At 54.0% G+C, this 16,293-nt stretch overlaps 6 protein-coding genes across 6 annotated transcripts; 2 read left to right on the forward strand and 4 right to left on the reverse strand.

Annotated features, from left to right (window-relative positions):
• Positions 1-3,499: 3,499 nt before the first annotated feature.
• On the forward strand, positions 3,500-5,663 carry N0V96_002433 (uncharacterized protein; the record flags this gene model as incomplete). The annotated part of the gene is made up of 3 exons (XM_065756524.1): positions 3,500-4,384; positions 4,458-4,761; positions 4,816-5,663. The coding sequence occupies 3 exons, from the start codon at positions 3,500-3,502 to the stop codon at positions 5,661-5,663; spliced, it is 2,037 nt and encodes a 678-aa protein (XP_065614893.1).
• A 957-nt stretch (positions 5,664-6,620) lies between these two features.
• On the reverse strand, positions 6,621-6,929 carry N0V96_002434 (uncharacterized protein; the record flags this gene model as incomplete). The annotated part of the gene is made up of 1 exon (XM_053187525.2): positions 6,621-6,929. The coding sequence occupies one exon, from the start codon at positions 6,927-6,929 to the stop codon at positions 6,621-6,623; it is 309 nt and encodes a 102-aa protein (XP_053055029.2).
• Positions 6,930-6,938: 9 nt separating this feature from the next.
• Positions 6,939-7,864, reverse strand: N0V96_002435 (uncharacterized protein; the record flags this gene model as incomplete). The annotated part of the gene is made up of 2 exons (XM_053187524.1): positions 6,939-7,210; positions 7,291-7,864. The coding sequence occupies 2 exons, from the start codon at positions 7,862-7,864 to the stop codon at positions 6,939-6,941; spliced, it is 846 nt and encodes a 281-aa protein (XP_053055028.1).
• Positions 7,865-8,630: 766 nt separating this feature from the next.
• Positions 8,631-10,997, reverse strand: N0V96_002436 (uncharacterized protein; the record flags this gene model as incomplete). Its single annotated transcript, XM_053187523.2, has 5 exons — positions 8,631-8,738; positions 8,796-9,115; positions 9,168-10,531; positions 10,589-10,791; positions 10,893-10,997. 5 exons carry the CDS (start codon positions 10,995-10,997, stop codon positions 8,631-8,633), a joined length of 2,100 nt encoding a protein of 699 aa, XP_053055027.2.
• A 1,685-nt stretch (positions 10,998-12,682) lies between these two features.
• On the reverse strand, positions 12,683-13,279 carry N0V96_002437 (uncharacterized protein; the record flags this gene model as incomplete). The annotated part of the gene is made up of 2 exons (XM_053187522.2): positions 12,683-12,898; positions 12,962-13,279. The coding sequence occupies 2 exons, from the start codon at positions 13,277-13,279 to the stop codon at positions 12,683-12,685; spliced, it is 534 nt and encodes a 177-aa protein (XP_053055026.1).
• Positions 13,280-15,534: 2,255 nt separating this feature from the next.
• On the forward strand, positions 15,535-15,966 carry N0V96_002438 (uncharacterized protein; the record flags this gene model as incomplete). Its single annotated transcript, XM_053187521.2, has 1 exon — positions 15,535-15,966. One exon carries the CDS (start codon positions 15,535-15,537, stop codon positions 15,964-15,966), a length of 432 nt encoding a protein of 143 aa, XP_053055025.2.
• Positions 15,967-16,293: the final 327 nt, after the last annotated feature.

The raw sequence follows: 16,293 nt of genomic DNA on the forward strand, positions 1-16,293 counted from the left end.
CTTCCGAGGAAGAGAGAGAGAGAGAGAGAGAGAGCCTAACTTGGACCCAAAGTGCGTGATGTGATGTCAAGCACCCAAAAGTTTGATGACGCTGCTCAATACCGAAGGGCGACGCATCGCGCCGCTAGTGAGAATCCACTTTGGAGCTCAGCTCAGTTCATATGGATACCTACCTAATGAAGTGAGCTGCCAGATCGGCAAACCCCCAGGCCCAGGCCCCAGGCACGACACGCGCGAAAGCTACCCTGTTGGAGCTTAGACAATGTGACAAAAATCAAATAGAACCCAATAACTGAAAAACTCTCATGAAAAAAGAATACGGTTTATGGTGGAGATTTTCTGAACTATTTCCGCCGAAGAACCCACCACTCTTGCCTGAGTCGACGAGATCGATCGCAGGTGGATTTGAACATCGTACGCGGGGGGACGATCTACGGAGTACGGTGTTGAATGACGGTGGCTGACATCATGGGAAAGGGGTCTGGACCTATTTCTCTCCCTTGGAACGTTTGCCTAGCTCACCCAGGAGCTCCCTCTCCAGCATCCGACGTGAGAGTGAGACACGTACGCGCTGGGGAACGGGAAAAGGGAAAGAAACAAAGCAATGGCGGACGGGCAGCGGCGGGTATTTAGTCAGGAAAGGTAATCAGGAAGGCTGAACGAGGCGGGTAAGGTGTCTCACTCAACCGCCTTGTGTTTTCACTCCTTACATTTCTTTTTGATCTTTGGCGCCAGGTGTTTACTCACGCACAAACAGCACGTCGGGGCTGGTTGGCTGGGTAAGACAAGACATTCAACGGCCTCGAAAGCTAAGAAAGCTTCACGGCGGTGGGACTTGTGGTAGCTTGTGACGCCGTCTTATTTCTTTTTTCTTCGCGTCTACGGTCTGCGGGGGAAGAAAAGAAAAATAAAATGGAGAGACTTGTGCGGGAGGTTGGCGCGGCGGTAGGTACGCTGTTGCATCTGTCAGTCGATAGTTCCGATTCGGACTCGGACTCTCTCCTGCCCGCCATCCGTGAGCTCGATGCCTCTTTTGGGATGGATTTTACGAAGTGAAGGTCCATGCGTCAAGAGAGTAGGGCGGCGGGAGAGCTGGGGAAAACCACAGCCTCCCTGTGAACGGATTCGGACCGAGGCAACAAGCTTGTCTTTACTGTATTTATTATATCTGCAAGGCAAAAGGTCTCAGAAGAAACGGGCCCGGAAACGAAAACAATGCGACGGTTGTTTAGGATGGAGGTTGATCACTTAAACCAGCAACCTCGAGACCGAGATGGATGGGTGGCTACTGGTTAACAAAATGATTCAAACAACTCGGATGCTGGGCGGGCTTTTTCTTTTACTCGGCAGCGGGTCGCGGCGCAAGCCCGAGGATCCGGGTCCGGGACATGGTGAAATCTGGCTGGGGGAAGAGAAGAGGAGTTGCGACTTCAGTTGGGTTGAGAAAGTCACGGGCTGGCGTGTGAGACTGAGTTCAATGTGAGACTCTCACTCAAAGGTGGGTTGGATCGCTCTGGGCAGTTGGTCACCCGAGCACCTTCATCGCAAGGTTGGAATAGTCCCGGCCACTAGACTCCTGTGCCTAGGTAGATAGGTAGTTAGACTGTAAGAGCTCTACCGACGACCGTGACACCTAACCACATGGCTAGCAACATAACCGAGAGACTTGTGCTGCCCACGATGAATGACCTCCCTGCAGCTTGGAATCGGAATCGCGGTGAGGGGGGAGCAGAGGAGGGGGTGGTGGTGGTAAGGTTGCGTCGAACAGGGCCCCCAACAAGTGGATGAGAGATCCTGTGACTCTGGATGTGAGAGACGGCTGGGCCAAGCTTAAATGGGAGGTTGCATTTTCGGAGGTGTTGGGTTTGTGTGTATCGGATAGCTTTTTAGTAGGACGAACGGGTCCATTTACCGCCCGTGAAACTTGAAGCATCACATCTTCGGACGACCCTCAGTTACTGGCGATCTGGGCCACTCTTGCGTTATGCTATTGCTTCAACGCTTACACTAGTGTTCGGTCTGTGACCTCACATACTACCAGTACTTGCCACTGTGTAGGTGAGGTTGATGGGAGGGGGAGGGGATCAGTACGGATAAAGGGGCTAAAACATTGCAGCTAACTTCGCGTACTTCGAGGTAATCTCAGATACTTTAGTAGAAGGACACACTAGTGACGGGCCGCGGGAAAGCATAAAAAAGGCAAACGAACGTTGTCCAGCTGAAGACGGGGACCACGAACGAAGCATGATGACTCAAAGAAAACACGCGTATTGTTACTACCTCATTCGTCCCGGGTAGTGACCGTGGTGAGTCTAGAGAGGAAATCTCTCATAGTAGTGGTACTATTGCAGAAAGACCCAATTCTTCCTTCCGTCAGTTCTTCCAGGCCCATTGATCCTCATCTAGCCCGAGGTGGGATGCACTGTCCCCGGAAGCACCGCGGTGCCTGAAGGAAACTGCACAGTCTGCACTGCGGGACTGTTTGTTGACAGTCCCATTGACAGTTGTTCTCGCCAGGCCGCTCTGCATAGGATTCCCACCCAGAAGTCGCCTCCTTCTCCTCGCGTGCCTTGGTGAGTGTCCTTCTGAGCTGGCATGTCACAGGGAGCATCAAGAAAGGTCATCCCTGATGACGACCCTGACCGCCGTGGGAGAAAGCCTGGAAGCGAAGTCCAGTTGTGCCAGTGCTGCAGCAGAAGCCCACGAGACGTCTCCACCGTGAGGCGTGCCAAGGCGATCCCCATATTTCATCTTGGGAGCAGGAAAAGCAGAGACATTTTGCAGAGATTGAAGCATCTGCGTTTTCCAGGCTGTCTGTCCTCAGGAGAAGTTGAGTGGAAGGCGGGCGGTACATAGCGGTAATTGGCGGTAAGCATAAGCCACCGAGATCATGGGCAGGGGCTGCAGGGCCAGACAACCCGTGGACAGCGGTACGTACCTGCGGCAACTTCTAGAGGTACCTTACCCTGTTGGGCCTGTCCCACCTCACCGCAGTCCCCCGTCCCCGGTCCCCTTTTTCCCCTCCCAGGCCGCCTGCCCCCGTCCCTCTCCTTCTCCCTAGCAGTGGACCATCTCAAGAGACTCAGCATGTATGGTACCCACCTCGTCCGCGTGTGGGCGCCCGCGCGACACTTGTGACTGGAGAAATGATCCGCACCGCCGCCGTGGCCGTGAACCAGGATTAGGACCTTTCTCACGCGCAGTCTGTCCTCTCGACAGCCTAACTCCAAATGTGCTTCCAAATGCACCAAACATTGCACCAAAGCACACAAGCCCAGACCCCGAACAGCAAATCAACTGCGCCCAGTTCCCTCGTCCCGACCCCATCGACCTAGGCCGATCTACCTTGCCTTTTACTGTGATGCCCAGAGAGAACGACGGCCGGTAAACTGGATCTGACCTTACACACCGTACCTACCTTACGGATACACCCAAGCCTACCAGCCCCGGCAGCTTAGGTCGTGCTTGTGAATCCCGCTGTGGATTCCCAGATTAAATCATGCCCCAATCCTCCTCCTCGCCCTCCGACTCGACTTCCTCTTCACTTGTGCATGTCCTGCTGCCTCCCGACCCTAGCCAATCTCAATCTCAATCTCACTCTCAACTTCAATCTCAATTTGCCTCTGTTTCCGTCTCGGCTGCTGCCAGTGCCGTATCATCCTCCCCCGACCCCATTGACCACGACGACGCCCTCCACTCCTCATCCTCCTCCTCACACGACCGCCATACTACTGATACCACCAACCGTCGCCTCCTGAGCCCGTCACCTCTGCTCCTCCCACCACCCACCGCACCCTCGCCTGGACACGCGACCACCACGGAGTACACGCCCACGAACCCGGATGGTCCCCGGCCACGAGACGTCGTTGCCGCTCATACTGCCCACGCATCCTTGCGCCAGGGTTCTTCTTCTTCCCACAACACCTCCGCTCAAGAGCGCTCTCCTCCTGTTGCCGCCGACGACGAGATCGAAATGGAGCCATTGAAAGAAACCGGCCACCGCCGGCGCCGCAGCTCGCTCATGCAAAGTGCCGGCGCTAGTAACCACCAAAGAGTCCCGTCAAGGAACCAGGGGAACATGCTGGAAGAGCCAAAGATATCGGAGGAGGACCTTGGAACAACACCATCGGCATCCAAGAATATCGACGACGACAGCTTTTCCGACGAGGATCTCCACGATGACGAGGAGACAGGTCTGACAAAGAAGGATAAGAGGAGGAAAAAGCAAAAGAAGAGGAACAACACCCGGTTAGATCAGCGCTTCGTCCGCGGCGAAATCTCGGCCGAGGAGAAGAAGGAAGCAGATCAAAACGTCTTTAGGAAATCCGCCGTCAACGTCGCCCTGATCTTGCTGTGGTACTTCTTTTCTCTCAGCATCTCACTAGTAAGCCCATTTCCCTCGTACGCTCTTTGGCGATTCAGTTAGTAGAATCACAAGCTGACACCCAAGCCCGCAGTACAACAAATGGATGTTTGACGAGAACCGCCTCAACTTTGCTTTCCCTCTTTTCACGACGGCCTGCCACATGTTGGTACAATTCGGCCTCGCATCACTAGTGCTATTCTTAATACCCTCTCTGCGCCCGTCCAATGGAGTGCGCAACTCGGATTTGGGGCGCTCGCGGCACGAATCTGAGCCCGACCGACCTCTCATGACCAAGATGTTCTATCTGACGCGCATTGGGCCGTGTGGCGCCGCTACCGGTCTCGATATTGGACTCGGAAACACCTCGCTCAAATTCATCACCCTCACGTTCTACAGTAAGTGATGTGCGCCGATTGGAGTTCACCACCAAAAGACTAACGCCGTTCAAGCAATGTGTAAATCATCTTCTCTAGCGTTCGTTTTGATCTTCGCCTTCTTGTTCAGACTCGAGAAGCCCACATGGCGCCTCGTGGCTATCATTGCGACGATGACTGCGGGTGTCGTTTTGATGGTGTCGGGAGAAGTCGAGTTCAAAGTCAGCGGGTTCATCCTCGTCATCTCTGCGGCCTTCTTCTCCGGATTCCGCTGGGGCCTGACGCAAATCCTGCTCCTGCGCAACCCGGCAACGTCGAACCCCTTCTCTAGCATCTTCTTCCTGGCGCCCGTCATGTTTCTGACATTGATCGTGATCGCCATTCCAGTAGAGGGCTTCCCCGCCCTCATCGAGGGCCTCAAGGTCCTCGTCGCCGAATGGGGCGCAATCACGACGCCGCTGTTCCTGCTCTTCCCTGGATGCATCGCCTTCCTCATGACAGCCTCGGAATTCGCTCTGCTGCAGCGTACTTCCGTCGTGACGCTTTCCATCGCCGGTATCTTCAAGGAGGTCGTGACAATCTCCGCCGCCGCCATCGTCTTCAACGACCGCCTCACGCCCGTCAACTTTGTCGGTCTCATCACCACCATGGGCGCCATCGTCGCGTACAACTACATCAAGATCACTCAGATGCGCGAGGACGCCCAGAAGGAGGTTCAGCGCGGCCACATGGAGGTTGCGCACGCCTCGGGCGCGTCATCGAGCGGTAGCGATAACGACGACGGCAGCGGCGAGGAGGCGGGCCTGTTGAGAAACAGCACCGATTACGAGGATAACCTCGTCACTGCCGACGGCGATATTCTGCCTAACCCGGGACACACCGCGCACGAGTCGAGGACCGCCCAGGCCCACCGCGATAACTAGGCAATTCATGTCTCGTTTTATTTCTCGTTTTTTTATTATATATACAGCTGAAAGAGAAGGGAACAAAGAGAAAGAACCACAAACTGTGTACATTTTTGGAAGGGGCATACAAGCATATCTCGCCGATTTACGGTCAGACAAAGGGCAGGCATAGGAGTTTTTTTTCCAAAGCGAAACATACCCGGGAAAGGGGGGCACCTCACCCAGGACGAAATTGGTAAAAAAGAAGATGGTACATAACTACTGTTGTTGGGTTTTGTTTATCCCCTGTGAGGATATAAGGAGGGGGAGAGAAAACTCCCTCTGAAGGGAAGAAGAGGTGGATATACCAATTGGCGAGAGATGATTCAAATGGCTATCATGGTAGTAGTGTAATGCCCCCCTCGAGAGGTTAGATAAGGAGAGAAATCAGAAAGCATACCAACCATACTTTGACACCTTGGCATTTTGACATCTCAACTATCGAGTATAGTGGTGTATATGTCACCTCGCCAAACTCGCGTCACATCACGTAGATGATGAGTGTACCCCTTACTGGAAAACTCTTACCACAACATGATTACGAGTCTGAAGTAGAAAGTATTGGCTTGAGATAGTGGCCTCTATACAATGCTTTGCCCAAAAAAAAAGTAGACCCCCCATCCCTCAGCCTGCCTATTCTCGGCTGGAGAAGTTTGTGTGATAAATGCTGTCCTCATCCGAGTTCCCGTTCCCTCCTAGATGGAGGAGGGGGGAGGGGGGACACCTCTTCCCGTTTTTCATGAAAGCCCATGACTTCCCATATTCATGCATATCCATCCCATGCCTGCCGTTCCCGCCTCCAAAACGACGAGTAAAACTTTTTGGTTTGGTTCGGGGAGGAGTTGTCTCTCTCGCTCAAGTGCCAGACCCGAAAAGAAAAAAAAAAAAAGGTAATGATACCTTCCCCTCCCCTTGTTTTTAAAAAAAAACGCCGCGCTATGCCGTGAAATCACTATCCTCGTCATCGTCCTTCTGCTTCTGCTGCTGCCTCGTCTTCGTGTTGGACCTGGTTCTGGTCTTAGCCTTGGCCGTAGTCGCCGTCGTCTTGTTCTTGGTGACTCTGCCACCGCTAGTCTTGCCCCTGCCCCTAGTCGCCATCGAGCCGCCTCGGCCGCGGCCTCCTCTCGAACGGACCGCGCGACTCTCGCGACCCTCGGTCTTACTCGTGCTGACGCTGGCAACGCTGACAACGCTGACAACGCTCGCCTGGCTGGCAGTGCTGCCGGTGCGATTCCGTTTCCGCATGTTTGCCCCCTATGACAAGTCCATGCTGTCGCGGTCGTCGCCCAGCCTGTCGCCCACGGAGCTGAGCCCCGAGCTCGGCGGTCGCGACTCCTCCTTGATCCGTGGCGAAGTCGCCGACGGTGCGCTGCCCGGCGGCGGTCCTTGCATCTTGGACCGCCAGGTGTGGATGCTTGGGAGGTCGCCGCCCTCGACCTGGACCTCGCCCACGTCGTTGCCCTTGCCGATGATCGTGCCGTGGTACTTGGAGTCTTCGCCCGTCTTGCTGTGCTTCTTCTTCAGGACTGTCTCATTATGTCAGCTTTGATCGCAAGAGTCTCTTTCCTCTCCGTTTCCGTAGATGGCGAAGGGTGAGGTGACGAACCGTTCAAGTAGTCGCCCAACTCCAGCTCCCCATCACCAACCGCCGCCTCGCGAATGGCCTTGTTCCGCGGTCCAGAGAACCACTTGATGAACTCGTCCACGCCTCTCGTATCCTCAACGACCTTCTCTCTCTCGCGTCCCCTCTCAGCAACCGCCGTCGGCGTTGCCATTGTCAAGTCTCCCTCGCCGTCCGGCGCAGCTGCAGCAGCAGCAGCCGCCGCCGCCGCCGCCGCAAGCTCTGCGCCTGCCTCGCTCCTGCCTTCCTCGTCCAGCGAGTCTAGAATCTCGCCCAATATCGCGCCTCTTCCTTCGGCGAGCACGTCGTCCGGGGGCACGGCGCCCAGCTCCTGCAGCGCCATGCGTATATCCACCATGCCGGGGCCAGCGTCACCTTGCGGGTCGTTGTCGCCCGCGTGCCGCGCCGTCGCCTGGCAGAGGGCGAACATGTAGCGCGCCGCGAGCTCCGTGACGGCATCGAGAACCACGGGCCGCGCGGCGTGGTATCCTGTCGCGCGCAGGATCTGGAGGACCGCAGGGCGGAGGAGGGCGTGGAAGAGGACTGGTGGGGGTGTCATTTTCTCTTTCTCTCCGTTTGTCTTTTGTGTATTTGGGTAATTTCAGTTGAATTAAGGTGTTGTTTTTTCCGACCTCGGGATTATCGTAGAGCTCAAGGATTTGTCGGGGCCAAGAATTAAGGGTAGTAAGCGGCTCGAGAGGAAATCGCGGGTTTGCTGTGACAGGGCTCGTTCGGGAGTTTGCGATTTCGTCTGTCACCTTCGGTTCTGAGGTAGATTCAGGAAGCTTCGCATGATGTTGTGACGCGTAATTCTCGGGTCGCAAGTCGGCGCTGGGTGGATATATAGGGTAAAGGAAAGCCGTCGGTCACGTCAATCCCTATGTGCAAGTCGTTCGTTAGTTGAAGAGTGGGTGAAGAAGGTGCAAGTTCGCGAAATTTCAGCCTTGGTGAAATGGATGGAGCTCGGACCAGTAGGAACCTACAGGTCACAGAAGGAGGTGAGGTGGGAGCTCCTGCAGGATGGGGAACCGTTGGGGAAAGCTCCCCCGACACTGTGGATACTGTACCTTATACTTGCCCTTGAGGCACTTACTATCACGAATGCTCTCGAACTACCTTACAGGAAGACAGGCATCTTCACAGTTGCACAGCAATCCTCTGGTACATTCTGATTGGATACATTGCCTTGGCGACACAAGGTAGACAAATCGTTTTTAATCATCTTCAATCAGGAATGGCATTTCAACTTTTTGAGTACCGCTACGACCCACGATGTACAACATACTGCTACCTTCACCATTCCTTTTCAGACCTTACTATCCATATTACTGTCTGATAGTCACATCCTCAGACTTGTCGAGGCCCGTGTACTTGTTGATCCAGCCCAAAACCTCTCTGTGCCAGACAAGAGAGTTTTCAGGCTTCAAAACCCACTGTTTGCATAAGTCAATTATCAAGGTATTCAACATAGTCTGTTGCTCAGTACTTACATGGTTCTCGTCGGGGAACATCAATAGCTTGCTAGGCACACCGCGCGCCTGCAGAACATTGAACATGGCGAGACCCTCGGAAATGGGGAGTCTGTAATCCAGCTCGTTGTGAATGACCAGTTGTGGCGTCGACCACTGGTCGAGATGATGGGCGGGATCCCACTTCTCGTAGCCCTCTCGGTTCTCCCAAAGAGGACCGCCAAAGTCATGCAGAGGGAAGAAGAGTTCTTCGGTAGACCACTGGTTCAGCGTTGAAAACACACCATCGTGGCAGACCAATGCCTTGAACTTTCTTCCGAGCTCGTGGCCCTGGATCCAGTCTGCGAGGGATTAGCATCTATCGCTACATCGTACACTGCTGTATTGACTCACTGATCATGTATCCTCCGTATGAAGCACCCAAAGCAACAGCGTTGCCACAATCGATGTACGAAATGTTCTTCTCGATGTGGTCGAAACACTTCACCAAGTCCACGTACGGACGACCACCCCACTCATTTTGAATATTGTCGGTGTGCTGCTGTCCGTAGCCGGTGCTTCCCGTCGGGTTGGGCATGACTGCGATATAACCCTGTTCCGCAAAGATGGCAGGGTTCCATCGCGTGCTCCAGCTATCCATCCACGCAGCCTGAGGGCCTCCATGTATGAGGAACGCGAGTGGGTACTTTTTGTTCTCGTCAAAGTTCGATGGCTTCACCACGAGGGCGTGAACGTCGTATCCCTCGGCTCCCTTGTACCAGAACTCGTCACACTGAGACTTGGACAGACCGAATGACTTTCCGTGCTTGGAGCTCGAGGACACGAGATCAGTCTTCTGACTCACGGGATCCAGAACGGAGTAGGCCGAGTTCTCGACCCTAGATGACGTGCTGATGAAGAGTTTCTCCCCATCATCTCCCAACAGCTTCGCCTCGACAACAGAGCCTTCCTCGTAGATTGCTGCGGGAAGGTCTTTCGCCTCGTGCGGGGTCGCTGGCAGTTTCCAGAGCTTAGCACGGCCGTGCTCTTCCGCCGAAACGTACAGCTCCGAGTCGTCCTTGCTCCAGGTGATCCATTCGGGCCGCGCATCCCAGCCGCCGGCGCCGTCGTCTGTCTGGTAAAACTCTTGTACGCTTGCCAGGTCGAAGACGTCGGGAACGAGCAGCAGCCTTGGCTTGTCAGTCTCATACTGATCGCTCTTCATCCGGGTGAAAGCGACCTTCTTGCCATCCCTGGAGAAGACGGGTGCCGCCGAGTAACCACGGAGCTTGCTAGTCTTGACGATTTGAGGCAACGGCGGCTTGTCCTCGGCGAAGGTCTTCAAAGGTAGGAAATAGAGGTCTGTTTTTGTGTAAATGGCCGGGGAGATCTCGGGGTCGCGCGCAACAAAGACGATGCCGTGCTTTCCAATGTCAAAATCGCCGCTGCCACCAAAGGGGGGAACGGGAGACACCAGCCGTGTGCCCTCGAGGGCGTTGGTCAAACCCTGACCCTCCAGCTTGTACGACTTGTCTTTCTTCTTCAGAAGACCATACCAGATGGAGTTCTGGTTCTCTGACACCCAGGCATCCCAGTGTCTTACAAACAGGCTCGAATACACCTTGCCCGTTGTTAACTGCTTCTTCTCGGCTGCCGGGTTGTACATGGCACCCTCAGGGGTTGTCAGTACGGCGACGGCAATGGCGACTTCATTGTCGGATAGTCGCTTGGCCTTCAGGCTGGACAAGCTGCCCTCGAAGTGGCGGATCTCGGTAACTCTGTAACAGCTGACGTCAATGAAGGGTTTCGCATGCCTGGTGACAGAGACGACCTACGTAGACGGCTTCGTAACATCTCCTAGCAGAAGGGTTGTAGCCCCCTTGTCACCGCTTCGCAGGATCAGGATCTCCTCGTCTGAAATCCATGTTACGTCACTGTAGGATGCTTCTTCATAGAGGAGGCTTGAATGGCTACTCTCGACGTCAAGAACACGCGTTTGAGAAGTCTTGCTGTGGCTTTCGAATGAGTAGGTCGAGACCTGAGCTGCGTCAGTTTGCGCTCATTACTTCAATTGAGCAGCACAAGATCCCATGGCAATATTGCGACATCCGGGGCTCCTCGAGGTTATAGCCAACTCACAGTATAGAGCACTTTCGTGCCAGATGGGTTGGGAATGCCCGGGGACCTGCGCGGGGCAGAGAGCAGAACCTCTGGGGTAAACTTGGAGGCTTGAATCGTCATCATGAGGAGCTAGAGGACCACGCTGTGCTGGCGGTTCATGGAGTAACTGGATTATAATTCAAAGGGAATCGGTGGCAGAGGACACAGAGGAGGCTTGGGAAAGGTGTCGTACATGTATGTCGGTCAACATGCATTGTCAATTGCGACATGACGACGGGGGATCGACTACCCGACCTCCACTGGCATGGAAGCTCGGTTGAAGAGCCCCGCACTAGCTATGGACAGGCTAGCAACGGCTGTTAGAGACACTGGGGCCGACAAGGTTCTCAGTCCCTGCGCAGGCGCTGCACAGACTCTGGCCCCTCAAGCCCCTCGTTGCAGCTTGACCCGCTGCCGCCGCCTGTCGGCTCCGAAGCGATTGGTATGGTGTTGCTAACTTACTTAGAGCTGTTCGTGGAGAAGGCAACCCGGTACTCTTCAAAGAAGCCTCGTCAGACGACGGCCTATATATCATGTAAGACACTAGCGGGGAAGCCACCTACATCTTGCTCTTTTCTTTCGATAATGAATCGCCATACGAACGACACACAGACTCCAGGCAAGAAATATATCAAAAAGTACAAAAGCTCAGCTCCCCCCATATGGGAGGTCTATGAAAATCACGAGACAATACTTATCCCCTAGTATTAAAGTGTAAGAATACCAGCGATCTTTTCACGAGATTTGAACTCGTGACCCATGGTAGCGGGGCCATGGAGATATTGCTAGCAATATTCGAAGCTTGCAGGCCTGGAAAATTGAGAACACTTGAGCAGGGTGTCAACTTTGTTTAATGTACCCAATATAGGTTGAGTTCCAGTGTTACGGAGGTAAGTACCTTACTCCTTGTACATTATCCTCTCACCCCATAGTTTCTCCCATCCCGTCACCCTCATAAGTGCTTGTCCTCCTATTTGATTCTTCTCGAAGCCAAGATTCTACGGTCACAGAGGGCAGCTCGCTTCCAAAGGATCCTGTAGGAAGGTGATAATGAAGGTCGAAGTTGTTTCCCACGCGGTACTATCCTGGCTCCAAGAGAATACTTTGGAATATTTGGGCAGAGAGGTGCTCTCAGGTTGGCAGGTGGTCTTCATGCCTAGATTCGAAGACATGAGCAGATTCTGCTTCCGTCGTAGTATCTAAGGGTCCAACGGCGCAAAAGTGCCGGAGTGGGGACGAACTTTTGCAACGTCTTGGTGCAAAAGTGCCTGCAACGGACCTTAGCCTCGGCCAAAGACACACACTTCTGGCCAATTCGCCTCCCATCTCTGGTGTGTTGCTAGAACAAATGAATGGATGAAAAAAAAAGAGCCAATGGGCCACAATGTATTGCCCAACACTTTGTGACTGGGATGAGCTTTTCTGTTGGAAAGCCCTTTAGGGTATCGTGGTTCCTGAACTCCTCAACTCCCGCCAACATTTTTGCCTTCAAGGCCAAGCTTTCTACACTTGTTGCTAGGCGTGAACTGTATACATATAAGTCCCAAAGTAAGCGATGCTGGGTAGTAGCCTCCTTGGTTCCAAACGTCACAATCGCAAGACGTCCTTGGGAGCCTACGAAGATTGCAATCGCTGTGACGCAGAAAGAAGTTACCTCAGCAATACGCAAAATGAAATTACCTTAATCCCAAGAAAAAACAGTTCGTAACATCATTCTGTGCCGATTCATCCAACGCGATGGGATGGAGCCTGTTGTAACCGAGATTTCCTCACTTGCGTCCAGCGCCAAAGTTGATGCGCTTCTTATTCGGCGCTTGCGAGTCGTGGTCGCTGTCCTCCTCTGTCTGTTTCTTATTCTTCTTGCCGGATTTCGATGCCGTCGCGGAGGTTGGCGTCGCGTGGTTGGAGCCGCCGCCGTCCTTGAAGGACGTCGACAAGGGAGTCGGCGCATGCGAAGCGGGAGTCGAGCCAGGTGTCGTGGCTTCCTACAAGGTTATTACATCAGTTGCTAGTCCTTGGGAGTGCCATCTGCGAATCGAGAGACGTACACTGCCAGGACGATACGACACCGAACTCCGTGAAAAGACGCGGTTCTGCTCCGTGGCGCCAGCTTTGCGCCGCTGGGCGGCCGCGCCGGAGCCCTTGATGTAGTTGTCGAAGCCGGCAATGATGTTACCGTTCGGCGTGCTGTCGAGGTAGGCCGTCTCCTTCTGCTCAATGTCGGCCTCGATGGTGGCGAGCTTCCTGGCAATCACTGCCCTCTTGTCCAGCATCTGGCGCAGGCGGACTTGTTCCTCTCTATACATTTGCATTGTCGGAGCCGGGCCTTGCGCCGTGTTGGCGGCATTCGCTTGGTTCTCGCCCATGGTCTTGTTCGTCAAAGGTGTGTGTGTGTGTGTGTGTGTGTGTGTGTGTGTGTGTGTGTGTGTGTGTGGTTGTTATTTGCGCGGAGGCGCGCGTGGGTGTCGGATTCTGTGGTTGAGTCGATGCGGCGCGGTTGAGTCGAGGCTGAATTAGTCGCGACGAGAGGAGAATTGAGTGATTGATTTGTCGCGGTCGCGGAGCTTCAACGGGCTGAGGAGCCGACGACCACTTTGGCGCTGATGGTCACTAGGCCAGACACACATTCTCATTGGTCCATATGCTGTGCGTAGAGTGGAGACCGGGGAATTGCTTAGTCAGATAGCCAAGGGCAGCATTGTGGCTGCAGTTGACAAGGAAGGGGCTTTGAACAGGGCAGTTCATCGGACTCGAAATCCTTCGCTTCAACATCTCACTCAGCGCCCATGTTCACTAGAGTTCAAAGATTCCCTGCTGCCATTGTGTGCATTTTCTTTCGCAATCAAAAGTCTTGAACACGGACAAAGACTCCACAGGGTCTTTGTCATGCTCTCTGCCAAAATTAACCTTGATTCCGGGTACATTTCCAGGCCGCCAGTACGGGTAGTATACTTTACATAGGTACTACAGTAACACACCCCAGTCCTTAGTAAGGCTGGCCGTCCAAGGCGCATGAACCAAGACGGATCATCATCTCTCGCGCCAGTCTATCTGCAACAGTGCAGAGTACACGAGCGCCTTTCTAGGACTGCCCCCCCTGACTCTTGCTATGAAAGACAGGATGACAGCAAGTCTTGCTGCCCCAAGTAGACAAAAATGTTTGCCATAGGTTTCGGAAAGCGTGCAAACTGCCGCGGCAACTTGCGTTCCTCAGTCCATGTCGTTCGCCAAATAACCCCACAAGACTTACACGACAGGTGACGGGACCAACTCAACAAGGGAAAACATGCACCAGCCAGCCAGCCTCCTTAAGGCATTTCACTCTGCCGCCCTTTTGGCAGCAACGGCATCACCCAATTGCCCCTCCAAATTCCCCCGAGCCGGGGAGGAGGCAACATCGTGAGCTCCGCACCATCAGCCGCAGCCCCTCAGCCAATCACTACCGCGCAGCTGCATCTTTTTGACATGTCGACGGGGGGTAGGCTTGGCCCCTGTTTCGTTTCACCATGGCCACCTCGCAGAGGCCTCGCCGAAGATCTCTGGCTAACGGAGCGCATCCCTACAATTGTCCATCCCTTCTTTGATCCCCTATCCTGGGAAAAACCCCCCTCACAAACTCGTTCAAAAAGTTTACTTCGTTAGATGGCTTTTCTGCCGAATATGCGGATAGCTGTAGTACAGTAAGTTTTTGAACAGGGGCCATCCCTTGTGGGCAGGAAAGCTGCAAATCTTACTGGCGCAAGCGCGCGGAGGCGACGGTGAAGATCACCCTTCTCTCCGCCAAGGGACCTCCTCAAGGGAACTCCGAACGAGCAAGGCAACTGGCTCTCGTTTCCTGCATTTTTTTTTCGACTAAGAAGAAGTCTACACGGCACGCGCGCATGACCACCTCACCTTCAGGCTTTAGTGAGCCGCGTCAAAGATGCTGTACCCAGGGGCGGGACTGTTCAAAACCCACAGATCCTAGCCCGGTTCATTTGATCCTTTGGTTCCTTTCCCGGGGTTCCCAAAATAAGACAAACACCTCCCTCTTCCCTGCCTCTTTCTCTCTCTCTTTCTCTCTCATCAGTCCTTCGCTTCTTTTTCTGATCTGACTGTGTCACTCACTCTGCCACCTTACGATCGTTGTCCCACCTGCTGCGGCTCTGTACTCTGCACTCTGGTCTTTGTTTCGTTCTTAAACCTTTCTCTTATAACGAGTGTAACCTTTCGCTTCTTATATCACGGTTCACGATCAGCATCATCGCCATCCAACGCTTTCTCTTCTTGACCTCACACAAGATCCATCCTCCTCTTACACCACTTACAACCCACCTCACACCAACATCATCACATCACAACACCAACAACACCACATCCACAACTCACCCAAAATGCTCCTCACCACCCTCCTCCCCTCTCCCTCCTCCTCACCTCCACCCTCGCCAAACCGATAATCCTAACCCACCGCGCCAACGAAGACGCCCCCCTCAACGCAACATCCATCATCGCCACAACAGCCCCCAAATCAACCTCGTGCGACGGCGTAACCTCCTTTGCAGACGAATGCGCAACAGCAGCCCACGTAGCATCCTACCTGCCCCAAGCCTTTCAAAAATACAACGTCACGACAAAGGGCGAAATGGCCGCCCTCCTCTCCCTAATGGCCTTTGAAACCGGCGACTTCCGCTACAACAGAAACCACTTCCCCGAACCAGGCCGCCCCGGGCAAGGGACCCGCAACCTCCAAATGGCGGGGTATAACCTCTTATACGCCCTCTCGATCCCGGAGCTCAAGGATAAAGCCACAGAAATCGCGGGCGGCGTCACGGATGGAAACACCCTCACCGACGACAAGAAGAACCAGATCCTCGAGCTCGTCTTGCCCGACGACTACACCTGGGGCTCCGCCGCCTGGTTCCTCACTACGCAGTGCGACGCCGACGTCAGGGAGAACCTCGCTGCCGGCACGGTAAAGGGGTTCACCCTCTACATGGACTGTATCGGCACCTCAGGCACCGAGGATCGTGTCGCGTACTGGGCTAGGGCCAAGGGGGCTTTCGGGCTGGCATAAATCATGCCATCGATACTCCGGAGCTGGACTCGGTATCGTTTCTTCTTCTTCTTCTTCTTTTTCTTCAACTTTTTCAACTTCTTGTATATATCATTACAATTTGGGTGGCAGCATCGGGTAGGGATATGAATCACACGAATATATCACCAGTCTCAGTACCTATTCTAGCGCAACAAAGTTGTGAGAGTGAAAACCGCGGCTTCTACAAGTGTAGAGCTCCCATATGTTCATTGCTGTAAAGTTATGTTCGGGGCCGCAAAAAAACGACACACAAACTATGTACGCCTAAAGGTGGTCTTGCGGGTATACGGATGCCTCGAGTGTGTG

The sequence above is a fragment of the Colletotrichum fioriniae genome (assembly GCF_027942845.1).
Source record: "Colletotrichum fioriniae strain IMI 355084 chromosome Unknown scaffold_2, whole genome shotgun sequence".
Lineage (NCBI taxonomy): Eukaryota > Fungi > Ascomycota > Sordariomycetes > Glomerellales > Glomerellaceae > Colletotrichum > Colletotrichum fioriniae.